This window comes from Anopheles coluzzii, chromosome 2 (genome assembly GCF_943734685.1).
Source record: "Anopheles coluzzii chromosome 2, AcolN3, whole genome shotgun sequence".
NCBI lineage: Eukaryota > Metazoa > Arthropoda > Insecta > Diptera > Culicidae > Anopheles > Anopheles coluzzii.
The window spans coordinates 91,391,185-91,406,829 of record NC_064670.1 but is presented as its reverse complement, the minus strand read 5'-3'; the positions used below and the strand labels follow the sequence as shown (position 1 = coordinate 91,406,829).

The 15,645-nt window shown below is 41.0% G+C and overlaps 1 protein-coding gene across 1 annotated transcript in view; it reads right to left on the bottom strand.

Annotated features, from left to right (window-relative positions):
* LOC120961359 (uncharacterized) overlaps window positions 1–15,645 on the bottom strand; it is an 87,958-nt gene that overhangs the window by 12,682 nt on the left and 59,631 nt on the right. The window contains exons 4-5 of the mRNA XM_040385065.2: window positions 3,515–4,053; window positions 3,210–3,384 (exon numbers count right to left, since the gene is read on the bottom strand). Coding sequence (XP_040240999.2) covers window positions 3,210–3,384; window positions 3,515–4,053 — 714 coding nt within the window. The remainder of the gene's footprint in view (window positions 1–3,209; window positions 3,385–3,514; window positions 4,054–15,645) is intronic.

Genomic DNA, 15,645 nt, shown 5'->3' with positions numbered 1-15,645 from the left:
TTGCAACGTCGCTTCCTTTTCCATCACTGGCCCACCGAATGGGTTGAGATGCGCTCAGTGACTGCCATCAAATTGGAAATCGTTATTTAATGAAATAGTAAACCACAGAGAATTCAGCAGTAGCAGCAGCATATCGACCCTCATCCATGCTCGATGATGATAACGTTCCACCAGGTTTGAGTTTAAATTTTTAATGAACAACTTTCGGCTAATGGACGTTACTTTGGATAGGCACGCTATTTTCACGGCAATTTAGCACTCGAAAACCGCCATTTTATGGCTTCTGTGTCAAGAGTTGCTCTTTTTTGTTGAAAATTAAATAAATGTCCGTCAATTTGGAAGAGATATTCATTTGTTTGCAAACTTGTCTCTCCGTCAGTGGCTGAGGCTTAAAGTTAATTTAATAAATAAGCATCCATTCCGTTTTGGCATCTGGCTGAAAGCAAGGTTCATGCCTGGCTGATGGGAGTAAATTTCCGTTTTAATGAAAAATCACAACCAGCACATTGTGTGTGACAATGCGGTCCGGAAGGAAACCGAAGCACTAAGCTGAAGGCCAAACACAATGATGAAAAATGAAACAAATGGCTTTGTAAAATCAATTTCGGCGATTTTTTTTAAACTCGTTTAATGCACCACCTCACTCCCAGATGAAGGGTGGGTGCGCGGTATTCGCGAATTGACGCATGGCATTAATCTCATAAGCCCTGCAGCAGTACAATTGAATCAAAAGTTAATTAAAATGGAAAGCCGTTTACACGCAGACCGTCACGCTAGTTGCAAAACGAACACAATCTTCCGAACAATGTGTGACAAAATATGATTTTTATGTTATAATTGATAGGTAATAGGTTATAAGTTTTAATTGAAACCATATGATCAAAGGACACACATGGGTTGTATTAAAATAGGGGTTTAATTAAATGTACTAGAAAAAAAAACAATAACTATGTGATTGATTCTAATGATTTCCATTTAGATTTGCTATAATTAGTTTTTGCCTCGCAAACCAGACGAGCAAACTGAACCGTTCGGATAAAGGTGGCATTAAAACAGTGCGCCTCTCTACATTACACCGACTATAGAATTCTATTTTACACTCATGTTCCATGGCTTCAATGTTTCGACATTACATGCTAATTTAATGGCTAGTTCGGCAGTGATAGAGCTAGTCGAATGTTGATAGCATATAGAGACATAAGTACCCGGCATCATACGATTTGGTACACCGTTTCGGAACCGTATGCTGAACACATTGTTTAGGGACGAAATATCGTTTCACATGAACATTCTATACTGCTCTGCATTATATACGTTTTGTTTTTTGCTTGGCAAATGTGGAGCAAACGGGGTACGGGCGTGTGTGTGCATTATTTATGGTTTGCGCGATTTGTTCGCCACCGTTCGTGTGACGTATGTATATGCACCGACACCTACGCAAGCGACTGTGCTAGATGCAGTCAGGGGTAGTTTTCTTTTCTGCACAGAGATAAAATGTATCGCGATATGTTTAAAAAGGTTTTTGAAAAAATAAACTATCTCAGCTAGAACTATGCCCAACCAAATCACCAAGCAATAAATATACAGCAATATGGAGCACGCGCATAAATTACAAGCAACAATCGTTGTAACTAGCTTCACAGCTAGGTTAGTTCGTTTGTTGATAACGGTGTACTTGTACAGTATTGGACAAAATCAATGTACAAAGGGTAAATGCTGGAAAACACGTGCATATAGTAATTGATCCTATAATTTGATTCATTCAACCAATCAGGTTTTTGCTAATAAATTTTCGTTTGAAAGATTTAATAAGAATAATTATTTATCATTGTTGAAAAGGTTATCTTCATATTTAGTTGCGTGTGGTAGCTATGACCTTTAAATCTATTGAAAAAAAAATAAAGTAAATGAGACTTTTATTGTGATCTTTTATGAAATTTGATGATAGCAAAAAATTATCCGAGGGCCTTAAACTTTTTGGATAGCGTTTAATATATTTTAAATTACTTCTAATTGTTTATTTACTCAAATGACTAAATATTAAATTTTCTCTAAGGAAATATCACAATTATTATTTGCAAAAACTAGTGATGGTGATTAGCAATAAGATTAATTTATAGGTAATGAACTTTAACAAACAGTTCAAGTTTAGATTTACAAACAAGTCAGCTTTAATTAAGTTTAAGTTAATATCTTAGTATTTAAAGTTTGCTCCACATATTTGCTATAGATGATGAACGGCTATGAATGGATTAGTTCAATGAAATGAAATTTTTGATCCAAACAAAGTCAATAAATGATAGGTGAAATCATTTGAAAATAAGTAACAATTAATGGAATTTAAGGAATGTTGCTTTTTGTTAAAAAAGGATGAAACATGTAAGTTAAAAATGTCTGGTCAAAAGGAAGGACGATTTTTCGGATGAACGATGTACGATTCCGTTGCTAGACGAATAAATAAAATGTAGAAAAGCAAGATTTTTTATGATAAAATAACAAATACTGATTTCTGAGAGCTACATAAGCTATTAAACTTCTTTTATACTTTTTGAAGATAAAGAACAAATCTTAATATCACCATATTTTCCAGCAACGTTTAACCAGTTGTACTTATTCTGTCCAACACTGTATATTTATGTGTCTCTGTGTCTGAGCCTCTGTACAATCCCAACGGGTGGGGGAGTATTTACTAAAAGCTTCCCACGTTGCACCTCATATCAACTAGATTGATAGTCAACGCATCAAGCCTCGAAATTGCTATGTTTTATGTGCACCAGCGACAGAATGGACCGTCCCAGAAAGACCGTTTCAATAGTATCTCGGCAGAAGATTGAAGCAATCGATGGGGTAGGAAATAAACACCCTCGTTCGGAAGAATTACGCCGTGAACGCTTGGCTACGGCTTATCCACATACTGTAAATCCCTTTCTCTCTCTCACACACACACTCCCCATATCAACAGTCTGTATCCATTCTCCCCGCGGGAGTAAAACGGAAACTCTCGGATAGAATCTAAAGTGACAGGTACGCTACGATTGGCGCGTTTTTAGGTTGTGCGAGTCGCTCATCACACCCGGGCGAGATGTCACTCGGCGAACTGAAAGCCTTGATGAAGAGGATTAACTTATCGATTGATGATGTCATCAGCTTGGACCCCTCGTGCTGAAATGGACACACACACACACACACAAACGCAATCATCAACGGACACAGGCCAGCACACTCACCAGATGCCGCTGACGATTGGAGCCGTTGTCGCGTTGCTGCTTCGCGGTTGATTCGTCCCGGCCGCCCGTGTGTCCGCCCACCGATGTGCGACGATGATGATGTCGGAACTGTGCAATGCAGTGCTCCAAATTGAACAGATCGTTGACCAGCAGATAGCTACGAAGCGTTTGGCGGGGGAACAGGAGAAGGTAACAGTTAGCCGGTGTGTCCACTCCCGTCTGGAAGTTGATTGATCTGACAGGTGGAGCGCAAACGCACCGCACCGCAACGCGAGGGCACAACTTACCGCGTTTCGGCCGCCCGCTGACCGGGCGGTACGGGTGGCAGCAGGCGCAGGAAGCACAGGTCGGAGGTGTGCCGAACCGTTGGACAGCGTCCGGGCAGCAGCCGGATGGCGTGTGCATCGATGGCAGCTTTTTCGTCCCGTCCGTGCACGAGTGACTTCCAGCGCTTGTAGCAAAGCAGCATCCGAACGTACCCAGGTATGGTGTCGTAGTCGGCCGGGGCCGTGCCGGCCTGGGTAAGAACGTTCTCAAACACGGGATAGAGCAGCAGTGTGTGCTGACGGTCCGGCGGCAGGCGCAGTAGGGTCAGCGCCATCAGCTCCATGCTACCGTCGAAGATTACGAACATGCTGCCCACGATCCGGTTACACTCGCGCAGCAGCGTGGCCGGCTGGACGGGTGGATGCAGGCCGGTCACCGATTCACACCGGAACCGGATGTAGTCCGCCAGTATATCGATCACTGTCAGCTGGTAGCGACGGGTTTGTCGCGCTTTTTCACCACCACTGGCAGCAGAGCGGTCCGATTGCTGAACGCCGGGCTAGGAAGATGACACAGGGAGGATGTGGTGGTGAGCCCGTTCCGCGATACGGAAGCGTACGGAGCAAATCCGTCACACGGATGCATTCGCACGGCGACATCGGGGGCGGTGCGGCGAATCGGAAGCGACCATTTCACGCCAAGCAAAACCGGGAAGAAAAGGAGAAGAGTGAAAAGAAACAGAAAGGAAATAAGTAAAACCGTAAATGCATGTAATAATTATGATTAATGATTGATTGCTTGCGCAAGGCTCGGAACAGCACTTTCCGAGCCGGTAAAGGGCAACTCAGAAGGCGTCGGGACAAGAATTTGTAAAATGATAGATAACGACTAACGGCAGAGATTTCTGTATCATTCACAGTTGCAAGCTGGAAATCCCGAGCTACCGGAAGCCCGCAGGCAAAGCAATCTCCCTGTCAGGATAATTTTGTATCCATTTCTCATGCGAGCTTGATATGTCGCTATTATTGCACTCGTCTCAAGTGAAGCGCATCGGGGCGTGGGTATGCAACCTTTGTTATAAATTATTTATCATTCCGTTTGCGAATGGGGTTATTAATTGCATTACCGAGTTTGTGAGGTTGTGAAGTTGACGGGATAAGTGGGAAGATAAGTGGTATAGTGCATACAAAAAGAGTGTGCATTGTATGTGTTTCGTACATCTCTACTTATCAAACAAAGCAAAGGTTGCGGTTGGACAGCTTCGCTTAAAACATACTATTTTTAAGGAATGTACGCTTTACTTTAAAAAAAAATAGTGCAATTCCCTATTAAAACGTTATCATTGTCACCGCGATACGTTCATTGGCACGCTTGCCTTTGTGCCCTTTATGAAGTAATCACAGCATAGCATTAATTACCAGATGCAAACACAATCGAGCGAGATGGAGCCCAATTTAATTGGCATTTCGTGCCGTGAATGTAAACTTTGACGGCAGAATGTGTAAATGATAATTATGTTAATGTGCGTGCATAACAGTAAACAATCTGAAAAAATGTGGCATCCTTGCATCGTTAGGCAGCCGCAAGGAAAATAGCATGCTGCATTCAGATGAATGCACGCTTTGGATGGATGCGGAGGGAGTCAAGGTTGTCTGAAAGATTGCATGCATCAAATACCGGAGGTTAATTAGCAACGTTTCGCAATGTAGGGAAATATTTGTTAAGGATAGCCAACTGTTTCACGGGGTGAATGGTATGAAAATTGAGGTCAACAAACAAGGTTAATGCATTGTCAAGCTTAATAAAGTTCGATTGAAAATGTATTGTGACATTCCACATAGATAATTTATATATATATATATTTTGCTATAAATGGCCTAATTACAAAATATCTAGGTGGCTGATAGAATGAAGAGGGTTTAGATTTGTACAGAGGTGGGTCATTTTAATAAGTGCTTTAGATAATGCCTTTTCACAATATTGAAAACGATTGAGGGATAAACTTTTAACCGATTGGAAAAACAATATTTGATCACGCAAACCCCCTACGTTGTGCTTTTTATATGTTTTACTTAAAACTGCTTTATTGAATTATGACACGACACTTTTGTGTGCTTACGCAAAGCCGTTGGTGTCGGTTCTAAATTCGATCGATCTTTTCCCGCTATCCTAATCGCACCAATACATACAAAACAGAAACTGTCAAATATACGCACAGCCCGATAAAAATGCAATTACGTAAAACGCAGTTGAAATATTTCAATTACACGGACTATGGGTAACCGTAACACACATTCCTAAACAATATTAAATATTGATAGTCTGGTCGCTTGGGGCGATTGATGCTAGTTTTGTTCAAGTATTTACAGGTTTTAATGTATGTTAAATCGTTTTTTATATAACACACATTTTTTCTCGTGTAAAACTTATGTTGGATTGTGTACGGAAATCTGAAAAATATTTATGTTGATTTATTTGTACTATACTTTTGGTTTAAATAAGACAGAAAAAACAAGAAAATAATTTCAATTAATGCAAATACTCTTAAATAGGTTTTTATGTTTGTTTAGCAATACAGCACATCAGTCACCAAATGCCTACTATATCATTCATGTAATAAATTATTTTATAATCGTTCACATTCCTGATGTTGGTTATTTTAATTTACTTTTTAAAACGTAATGAGGTAATTTCATTGAGGTAAGCATTTTTAATGCTTTGTATTAAGTTTTTTAATCTAAATTCCATGGCAGTAAGCCGGTATCGTAGTACAGTCGTCTACTCGTATGATTTAACAACATGCTCGTCATGGGTTCAAGCCCCGAATGGACCGTGCCGCCATAAAGTAGGACTGACTATTCTGCTATGGGGGAAATCAATAAGTCACTGAAAGCTAAGCTCACAGGCAGGCCTTGACCGACAAAGGTTGTTGAGCCAAAAAGAAGAAGAAATTTTAAACGCTTGTGATAATGCTCCACAAATATACAATGTAGCCGGTTTGCTTCCAATGTACGTACCTTTTTATTTTTGTGACAAAAGTATTAGGTACGATAGATATTTCTAGCGTGCAAGCATTGATGAGATTCCAACGGTTGTACAAAATCTTACACTTCATCAATATTGTGGTGCACCGTATAACCGTTGCACCAAGTTCAACCGAGAAACGAGCGCATGCTACAAAAAGTAGAGCTAATTTTCCAAGAAAGCATCAACCCAAAGGAAAATTCCTTTTATGTAACATAGAGCAATGCTTTTCCCCGCTTTTCGATTTGCGATTTTTTTTTGTCACGGTACAGTATGTGTTCATTTTTGTATGTTTAATGGAAGGTTGGTGCAAAAGAACTGCTTTATAATTTCATTTAGACCTTCGTTGGAACTTTTTATCTAAGAAATTTAACGAACGTAGTTCCAATCGATCTTTGCCTTACAAGCAAATACCCATTTTTTCGACGGGTAATCGGGATAACATCCGGTACAAAGTCAAACCATAAATAGCGAGTGATTGAATGTACTCAGCCAAGGATACATCACTGTTATCAGTACATGATACATATTATTGTATAAATGAATGATGGCTTTATTTGTCACACTCGGTAAAGTAATCGTTTTGACTGTTTATTTTATTAATAAACTATATTTTTGTGCTCCTTATTTATTGCATGGTTATGGAAGCTAGGAATGCATTAGTTACATAAGTTCAATGTAAGTAAAAACAATAAAGCCATCAAAGAATTTTAGACATAATAAGACGAAGATAGTGTAATCTTTGTAAACATATTTTTGTTCATATCTCAATAATTAAGAATAAGGGAAAATGATCGCACATCGATCAGTGCGCTATTTATTACTAGGGGGTTTCAATGGGTAAACTTGGGGGTTTCAATTGTTTAGTTACGATTGAAGAATGTTTAGATATGCAACAGCATTTCAGTTGGACGTCAGATGATTCTTTACAGTTGCACAATGTTCCCCTTAAAAGTGTTTACTTGGGCTCAAAAACGGTGTAAAAGTCTACAGCAAATTAAATAACTTATGCTTTAAAATTATCAAATGTTCAGAAGAAATTTCGTGACATTTACAACCAACTTTCTCCAAAGGCAGCCTACTTCTGATCAAAGATTCATGGTATGTCAAACTAATTTTAGCCTCACAGGAGTGTGTGGATCCGGGCACAAAACGGCGGCCCTGCCCGGCCCACCGAACGTGTAAGTGCATATATGCATCGCTCGGTTCCCATGCATACGATCGTATCGTATCGATATAACCTACTACACCTTTTACACATACACACTCATCCATCCTCAAACAGTGTAGCAGCGGTCCGATACATGTTCAGTGTTTCGAAAGTGCTTTTCCACTTTTCCAACGGCAAACCCACAAAAGCCTACCACCAGTCCTAACGCAGCCACCAGCCCCGCCGCGCGACATGGTTGCAGCAAAACAAGGAGCAAGAAATAATGTACAACCCGGTGCCCGAATGCACCCGGTACCACCGGGGGTATGATTTATCCCTGCAGAGCCGCAAGTTGTAGAAGTTCTTACGTGATGGTTTTTGCTTCGTTCGTTTTTTTGCTGTACATTTCCACGCTCTTCCGGGTTCTCGGAAGTTCCGAGCCGAGAGCGAGAAGTCGTCTGTGTTCTAGCACTAATTACGCGCGAAAGAGAGCAGAACAGAACGCGACCGCGGCAACAGCCTCGGGTGCCTGCCTGCTCGCCTAAGTGGAATAGAAAACGTGCTAGTATGCTTCTGGGTGGGTCCATATTTTGCATATTCTAATTCGCTTTTATCCCTACGAACAGGGGCTTTCCCATTGCCGGGGGTTGAGCTTTGGGGGTGCTGGCGCATCGGTGAGCGGTGAGCAAAGCCGTACAGAAGCCCTTGTGTGAAGATAGATCGCACACAGCGTCACGATTCCACCGGTCTGAGTTATTCATTTTCATGCCATCGCGTACAATCCGGATTTGCGTACATTCTGTTCCACATGCACCGTTGGGGGAGGGGGGTAACTGTGCATTCCACCTAGGCAGCGATTTTTGAGCCAAACCCCCCTGCTCCATCCACCTTTACATATGGTTCGGTTAGGTCATGCCGGACGGTCTTGGTCTTTGACTCGGTAGTCAGATTGGATGTTGAATTACGGGAATAATGTCCACAATGCTCTTACTACCCCGCCTGAAAGTGGCCAGATCCGTGACTATAGCTGAAAAGATTTCGTCGCATTGCTCGGGGGCGAAAATTCACCCACATTTTATGCACACAAACGGCCGAATCTAACATTTGCGGGCACACTTGTCGCTTGGCGGTTATTTTTTTATTTCGTCTCCTTTTGGATCGTATCCAAACATATAGGCACTCCACACTTTGGTTCGCTCAGATGGCCGACATGGACGATAAATTTTTAATTTCATTTCAACTTGAGATTCATTGCGATGGTAGTTTTACAGTCACGGCTCTTATAGGGCACTATCCCTTTATCTCTGCCTCCTAGGATCGTGATCAGGAGTTTTCCTCGGAGGTAACAGCCCCTCTCACAAGCTCGATAAATGGCAAAAGGTTGTAATTCATTAGCAGACGCTCGTTTGGTTTGAATCTTATGAACACTTTGCCACGGGTAGACATTCTTCGATCGATTGCATTAGGAACAAACCGTCGTGTGTGCGCACGGTACGCTGTACCGATGTTTTCACAACAAATGAAGAATGAACACATTTTCTTCCAATTAACTTGCTCCCTAGCAAGTGTTGTTGAACACTTTCGATTATTTATCAAATACACATTGTTAGGAAAGAAGTGTGTGTTGTAATTTGTTTATCTAATGAACGACACATTGTGGTGTGGTAGGGTAATTTTGCAAAACTCAAACAGCCATTCCATCTTTGCTGATCTATGCCAAGGAACACATGTTTTTCGAAGTAAATATCGAATGTGGCGCACGAAATAAATTATACTCAGCGTTGATAAATCAACAATTTAATTGCAGCATAATAGTTTCGTTTGTTCTAGAACGAGGGTATGCAAGGTGCAAGTAGGAGCAACACAAGCATACATGCAATGATGCGTCGTTGCCAGGGCACAGGTTCACAATTCAAGTGTGCTGCTGAGTGTGTCGAGGGTAATATATTCATTCTATGGGAAGGAACGCCTATCGGTGCATCGCTTCTGTGGTACGAAGCGCCCGCCAGTTCCCTCCAGGCAATTAGATAAGGAAATGGCAATTAGAACACGCTCTACGCGCACTACACACTTAAGTGAGTGTGTCTTTGTTCCTGCATCTTCAGCATGAGACGGTTTTGTCGAAGAAGTGAATTTATTTGACGGCAAAATGGGTGCAGAACGTTTACCGCTTGGATGGATATTTTCCCTATCGGTTTGGGGAGAAATGTTGCATGTTGTAGGATTAACAAATGTTGTACGTACAAAATGGCTCGACACAAATTCCATAGTGAGTGAGTCAATCGAGATGGAATCAAATACTTAATACTTTTAATTAAATTGAAAATACTCCGCAAACAGACATAAATAATTGTGTAGAAGTGTGGATTAGTATACCGAGAACTTTTAATTACATTTTCCATACATTTCAGGTTTTTGCTTGCTTCTAAATGCTTATTACTGCTTTACAGATATGTTCTGATTTGCTAACATTAGACAACAGTTACTGTAACTGTTCTTCATCTAGTAGTGTGATGTTAGATTATGTTTATGTTTATGTTTATGCTTATATGTCTATCGATGGACAGTAATGCCCTCTCGAACCATTCTAGCAATGTTTTACAATGGATTACTAGCATAGAACAAAAAAATGTGCACTATGGAACCAAATTTAACACAGAAACACGATCATTAAACTCAGTTGGCCAAATCCTCGGCTCAAAAGCGTCACTGACGGCGTTGAAAGCACGGCACATGAGTGGGAACGGGTCAGAGTAGCCAAATTGCGTTCTACGGTCGTCGAGGGCCAACATTGCCCGAGTCCATAGCGGCCTGGCAGGAACGTACAGGTTGATGGCAGCCAGTAGTGACGGAGAGTCAATACGGCCGTCGAGAAGTCCCGTGATGAACGACAACCTGGCTTTTCGTATTCGCTCACTTAGGGTAGGTAACCCGAGTACTTAACACCTACCTTAACACCTGGCTACTACGTGATCCAGCTGATCCTTAAATGATAGTTTTGTATCGAGCAAAACGCCTAGATCTTTATAACATTGTTTTCGCACCAAGGACTGTCCATCAAGCGCATATTCATATAATGATGAGCAGCGAGAACGACTGAAAGTGATGGCTTCGCATTTGTCTGTGCAAAGGGATAAAGCATTACGGTTGCACCAACACTGGAACTCATGCAAGGAAGTTTGCAGTCGGGCGTGGTCTTCTGGTTCACGAATAACACGAAAAATTTTCGCGTCATATGCGTACAGTAGATGATTATCAGCCGGAAGGATCAACGTCGCGTCGTTTATCAAAAGAAGGAACAGCAAAGGACCCTGGTTGCTGCCCTGCGAGACTCCAGAAGATGCATGCACTGGACTTGACATGTACGGGCCTAATTTCACAGAATATTGACGATCTGTAAGTTACGATCTAAGTCACATTATCATAGGGTTTGGGAGACCAAGTAAGTCGAGTTTCGCTAGCAAGATGGAGTGCGATACACTGTCGAATGCTGCCTTGATATCCGTATAAATAGCATCTAGTTGTAAACCGTTATCGATAGATTTATGACATTGGCTAACAAATTCTAGTAGATTAGTCGTTGTAGATCGCCTGGGTACAAAACCATGTTAATTCACACTATTATAGTTGCAGGCCGAGGCCAACAATGGCTCGTAGATTAGCATTTCGAAAACTTTTGCACACACGCTGAGTGAGGTTATGCCACGATAGTTTACAGCATCATTCTTACAGCCCTTCTTGTAGATGGGTTAGAAACGCTAAACGAAAAAAATTAGAAACGCTATTCAGTTTTATTCTTTCTCTTTGGGTGATCTATAAAGACGAATGAAGCAGAGATGCTCAAAGTCTCTATAAGTCAAACAACCAACCAACTTTGGCTGGTCATTCAAATATGAGCACAAGGTTGAGTATATTTCCCGAAATATGCAATTAATGTGTACCGGAGGAAATAGTGTATCGAAAAATTTAGCATAAGTCAAATTTTGAGGTTTTCTGTCAAATTATAGCTAGTTTTCGTATAATTTTGCTTGAAGTGGTAGGTTTTAGCCACTAAATTAGTTGTTTGATCTGATTTCAACTGAAAATTGCAATGTTATACATTTTGAAGTGGGTTTTAAAATTCGACCAAAAGGGAATTTATTTGGCATTTGATATTCGATTTGTCAAATTAGTACTATTTGCTCAAAGAACTGCCAAACTTAGGCGTACAGTATATTCTCGAGTTACGCGGTTTGTCCCGAGGAATCCGCGTAACTCTGAAACAGACTGTATAGCTACATCGCGTATGGCGTATTTATCTATTTATTTATTAGTTACACTCAATGAGGAACAAAGATCCCAGAGAATGGTCTTTGTTCTAATATAATGTTAGGTTAGACATCACGTATCAATCACATATATGTGTTCACGGTTAGAGCCCATGTTTTAAGCGATATTTAAAAGATTGAAAAGTATTTAAAAAATCGAACAAATGAACGAATATCGGGGAATACCTGTACATATATTTTAAGTAATGAATGCGTTCCTTCGTTTTAATCATTTCCAGCGTAAATTATGTTTTGTTTTATTTTTTTATTTCAATTACAAAAAAATAGACATTGAATCTCTGATTTCTGGGTTTTTTTTACAGAGACTTTGATAACCGAGTGCATGCATGATAACCGAGTGCAATTATGCATAAACAACATAGTCACTTAGAATCGCTATTCATATCTGGTATGTATAGAACTCCGCGCAGATATACTATAACATGTTGTAAAACCTATCTATCAAACAAATACTAATTTTTCGAATTGTTGAACATATTACAAAACAACTTATTGTATTGTTTTTGAAAAGATATTTTTTATGATAATTTTACAGTTTAATATTCTGATGGACACAGCCATCTATCCCAAGTACAAACAAGCATTGTTTGCAATTTGCAATTGTAAGTTCGTTGCATACGTCCTATTCACCCATTTACCTCAGCACACTTTTTACGATGGAGTGCAAGCGTACAAGTGGAAAGATCCATCCACTATTAATTACAGTATCAAACATTGTGCGGCCGTTGTGTCTGGCAATCCGATTTCGATACATGATTTCATACCAATTTTAACACCATTCATTTAAAATGAAAATTATGTATGCCATTGAATTGAAAATGAATACAATGCATGTATTTTGCCACAATTAAACCACGCTCTGGATCGCGGGGGATTATTTTTTTCGTTTCGTTTTTTTTGTAATCAATGCAATATGGTTGTATTCAGCAACATACAAAAAAACAAACGGTTCGTAAAGGAATAAATCATACTTGCTTCAACGAAGCGAGACGTAAAAAACGAGAAATCGCGCTTGATTCCTGTACGTCCCGGGTGCAAAACATTACAGATGCACAGTGTGCACAGTAGTAGATGCATTGCATTCAAAACTGAACAAACCAGCGGGGTAAGATCGTGTGCGACTATATGTTTCCGTTTGCATCAGTGTAGACTGCAAACAGAATTGAAGCATTTGTACGACAAAGCCCCCCGCGTACACTTTGCATCGAGTGCGCTCGTACACTAGCGCTCGCAAGCAGCTTATGATGCGGTACACCATCTCCTTCCATTTCACATTCGGCTCATGTTACCGACAAACTTTGCCAGCCAGCTCAGTCGACTGGGACGGCCCGGGCTGTAGAAGTAAATGAAAACCACCGGAACCGTCCGTACCAAACATACGGACACATTCGACTCCTTTCGGAGCGGAGAGGCGGTAACGAAGGGACCAGAAAAAACACAAGCTTAAAACCCTTTCATACTCAGACACTCTACCAAACTGTCAACCTACTTTCCGGTTTCAGATGCTTGTGGCGGGATCAGTTTTTCCCTTAACCCGACAAGATTTAGAGATCAATTATAACTGCTGCGCCCGGGCAGTCCAAGCTAGATCGAGCTTGCACGACGATAGCAATGTTGCAACTACTGAGACGAACAAATAATTGGAAACAGACACGATAATGCTATGAAGCATCGAGCGAGCACATCCTCGTTGGTAGAAGTTTTGCATTCATTTTCCATTGGCAAATGAAAACGGGGGAAGATGGCAACGCGCTGCCGGCTACGGTGGTGTGTCTCAACAACGCCGGCTGTCAATTCACAGGACAATGGATTTCTTCAAGTTCTGCCTCCCAAGTGGTACCTGTTTGGCTCCCGTTTGTCATGCGTCCATGCACGCAAGAGCATGCAGGACGAATGCAATTTGTTTATTACTTAACACCACCAGCACCGCCCCGGGAGCGTGTAGGGAGCCGCGCACACGGTGTTCAGGCTTTGGTGCTTAATTCGCTTTTGCGTTTACGGTGCACGAATCCTTTGCTAGCTGCTCACCCGTACCCGTAATCTGGTTAATTGAAATATTTCCATTCCTTCGACTCCATTGTTGCGTGAAGAGTTTATTTTTATTTTCTTTTTCCGGCAAAGGACACCTTTCCCATCCTCTCGGTAGTGCATGTTATTGTGCTGTTGCGCTACAGCACTCAAACCAGATTAAGCGATGATGGAAAAGACGAACAAGCGATGAGATTGCAATGTTTTTAAATTAAATGTGAAGAAGAAAAAAGAAATAGTTTTCTTATCCCCATACACCACTCTCTCGATGCATCACATCCTGCCCTCTATCTCTCTCTGCTCTGTCTTATGTTTTCGTATGATAGACAAGTTTTGTGCATGTCAAATTCACACCTTAGTCTCGCCTCCCTGCTTGCTCATCTTAATGGAAAAGGTGTTGACCAGTGCCTTGCTGTCCGATGAAGGATAATGGAATTTGCTACCCAGACTAGCACATCATCAAACTCCCAGCCCTGCCCCCCTGGTTCACCTTCCTTCCCTGTGTATCATTAAAATTTTAAGCTCCAATTCATGACAATCAATTAAGCGTAATTGATCTCGTTTGCTGCGAAGGAGATTGCTGCTCTGTTTACTGAAACGCAAGACACCGAGCGACCGAATGTAGGAAGTGCATCGAAGCTTAGTTGGCTCAATGTGCTACCATCAGTATGATGGGACCACACCGTCGCTTTGTTGAAGTTGCCAACTTGAAACGGAACAGGGCAGGAGGATTAAATATAATCAATTTGTTCACGGCGGTGTGATTTCCAAACGCTGTCCACCGTGTGCGCCTGGGAGGTCCCGCATCGAATCAAACTAATGGTAGCATTTGTTGCATTTGTGTTTGAGACCGTCGCCGGATTTCGCTCAACAAATGGCAAGTGTCTGCCGCCGGCAACTGCTACCGTATCAATACCGTGCGTATTGATCTTCTGTTGAAAATTTCACAAATTGCATCCTCACGTTCCTTTGTAGTATGTAAGAGGGTGAGCTTTCGTCGTCTTATTGTCCTTTGTTTTTGAAGAAAATAATTGAATTCCGTGTGGGTGTAAAAGTTTTGCAGAATTTGCAGACATTTTACACTTGTTTTGGCAAGTTGAACTTTTGTTTTTAGAGATTGCTTGGCTGATATTGCTGAGTAAAAAAAGCTGGTTTTCATGAGTTAAGTATAATAAGTATTAAGTACTGAGTTTTATACAACAAGTCACTCGAAAAAGGTGTGGCAGCTAATTTTATACGGGTTTTAAGGTGGAAGGAATTAACAATCTGAGAAGCCAGTCATCATTTCTACAAAAAAGTCTGTTTTTCAGCATCTGAAATTCAAAATACTGGAACTATCCACGATACTAGCCAACCTTTTTATATGGAGTTTGACAGATGGCGGCTCAAACCATATCAAAACTCCACACAAAACCACACACAAAACTAGCTTGCGATTTTTAGCCTAGACTATTTCACCCTCAAAACTAGAATTAGATTCGAGTACCTGCTCAAAACAAATTTCAAAACAATGGTGAGTTTTCATTTATTCCAAAGTGCATCAAAGAGATCAGGTGGAGGAATCTAGAATCAAAGTGTAGGTTGACCAGGTGGCCTCATAGCCTGTTTTGTATAACCAAAA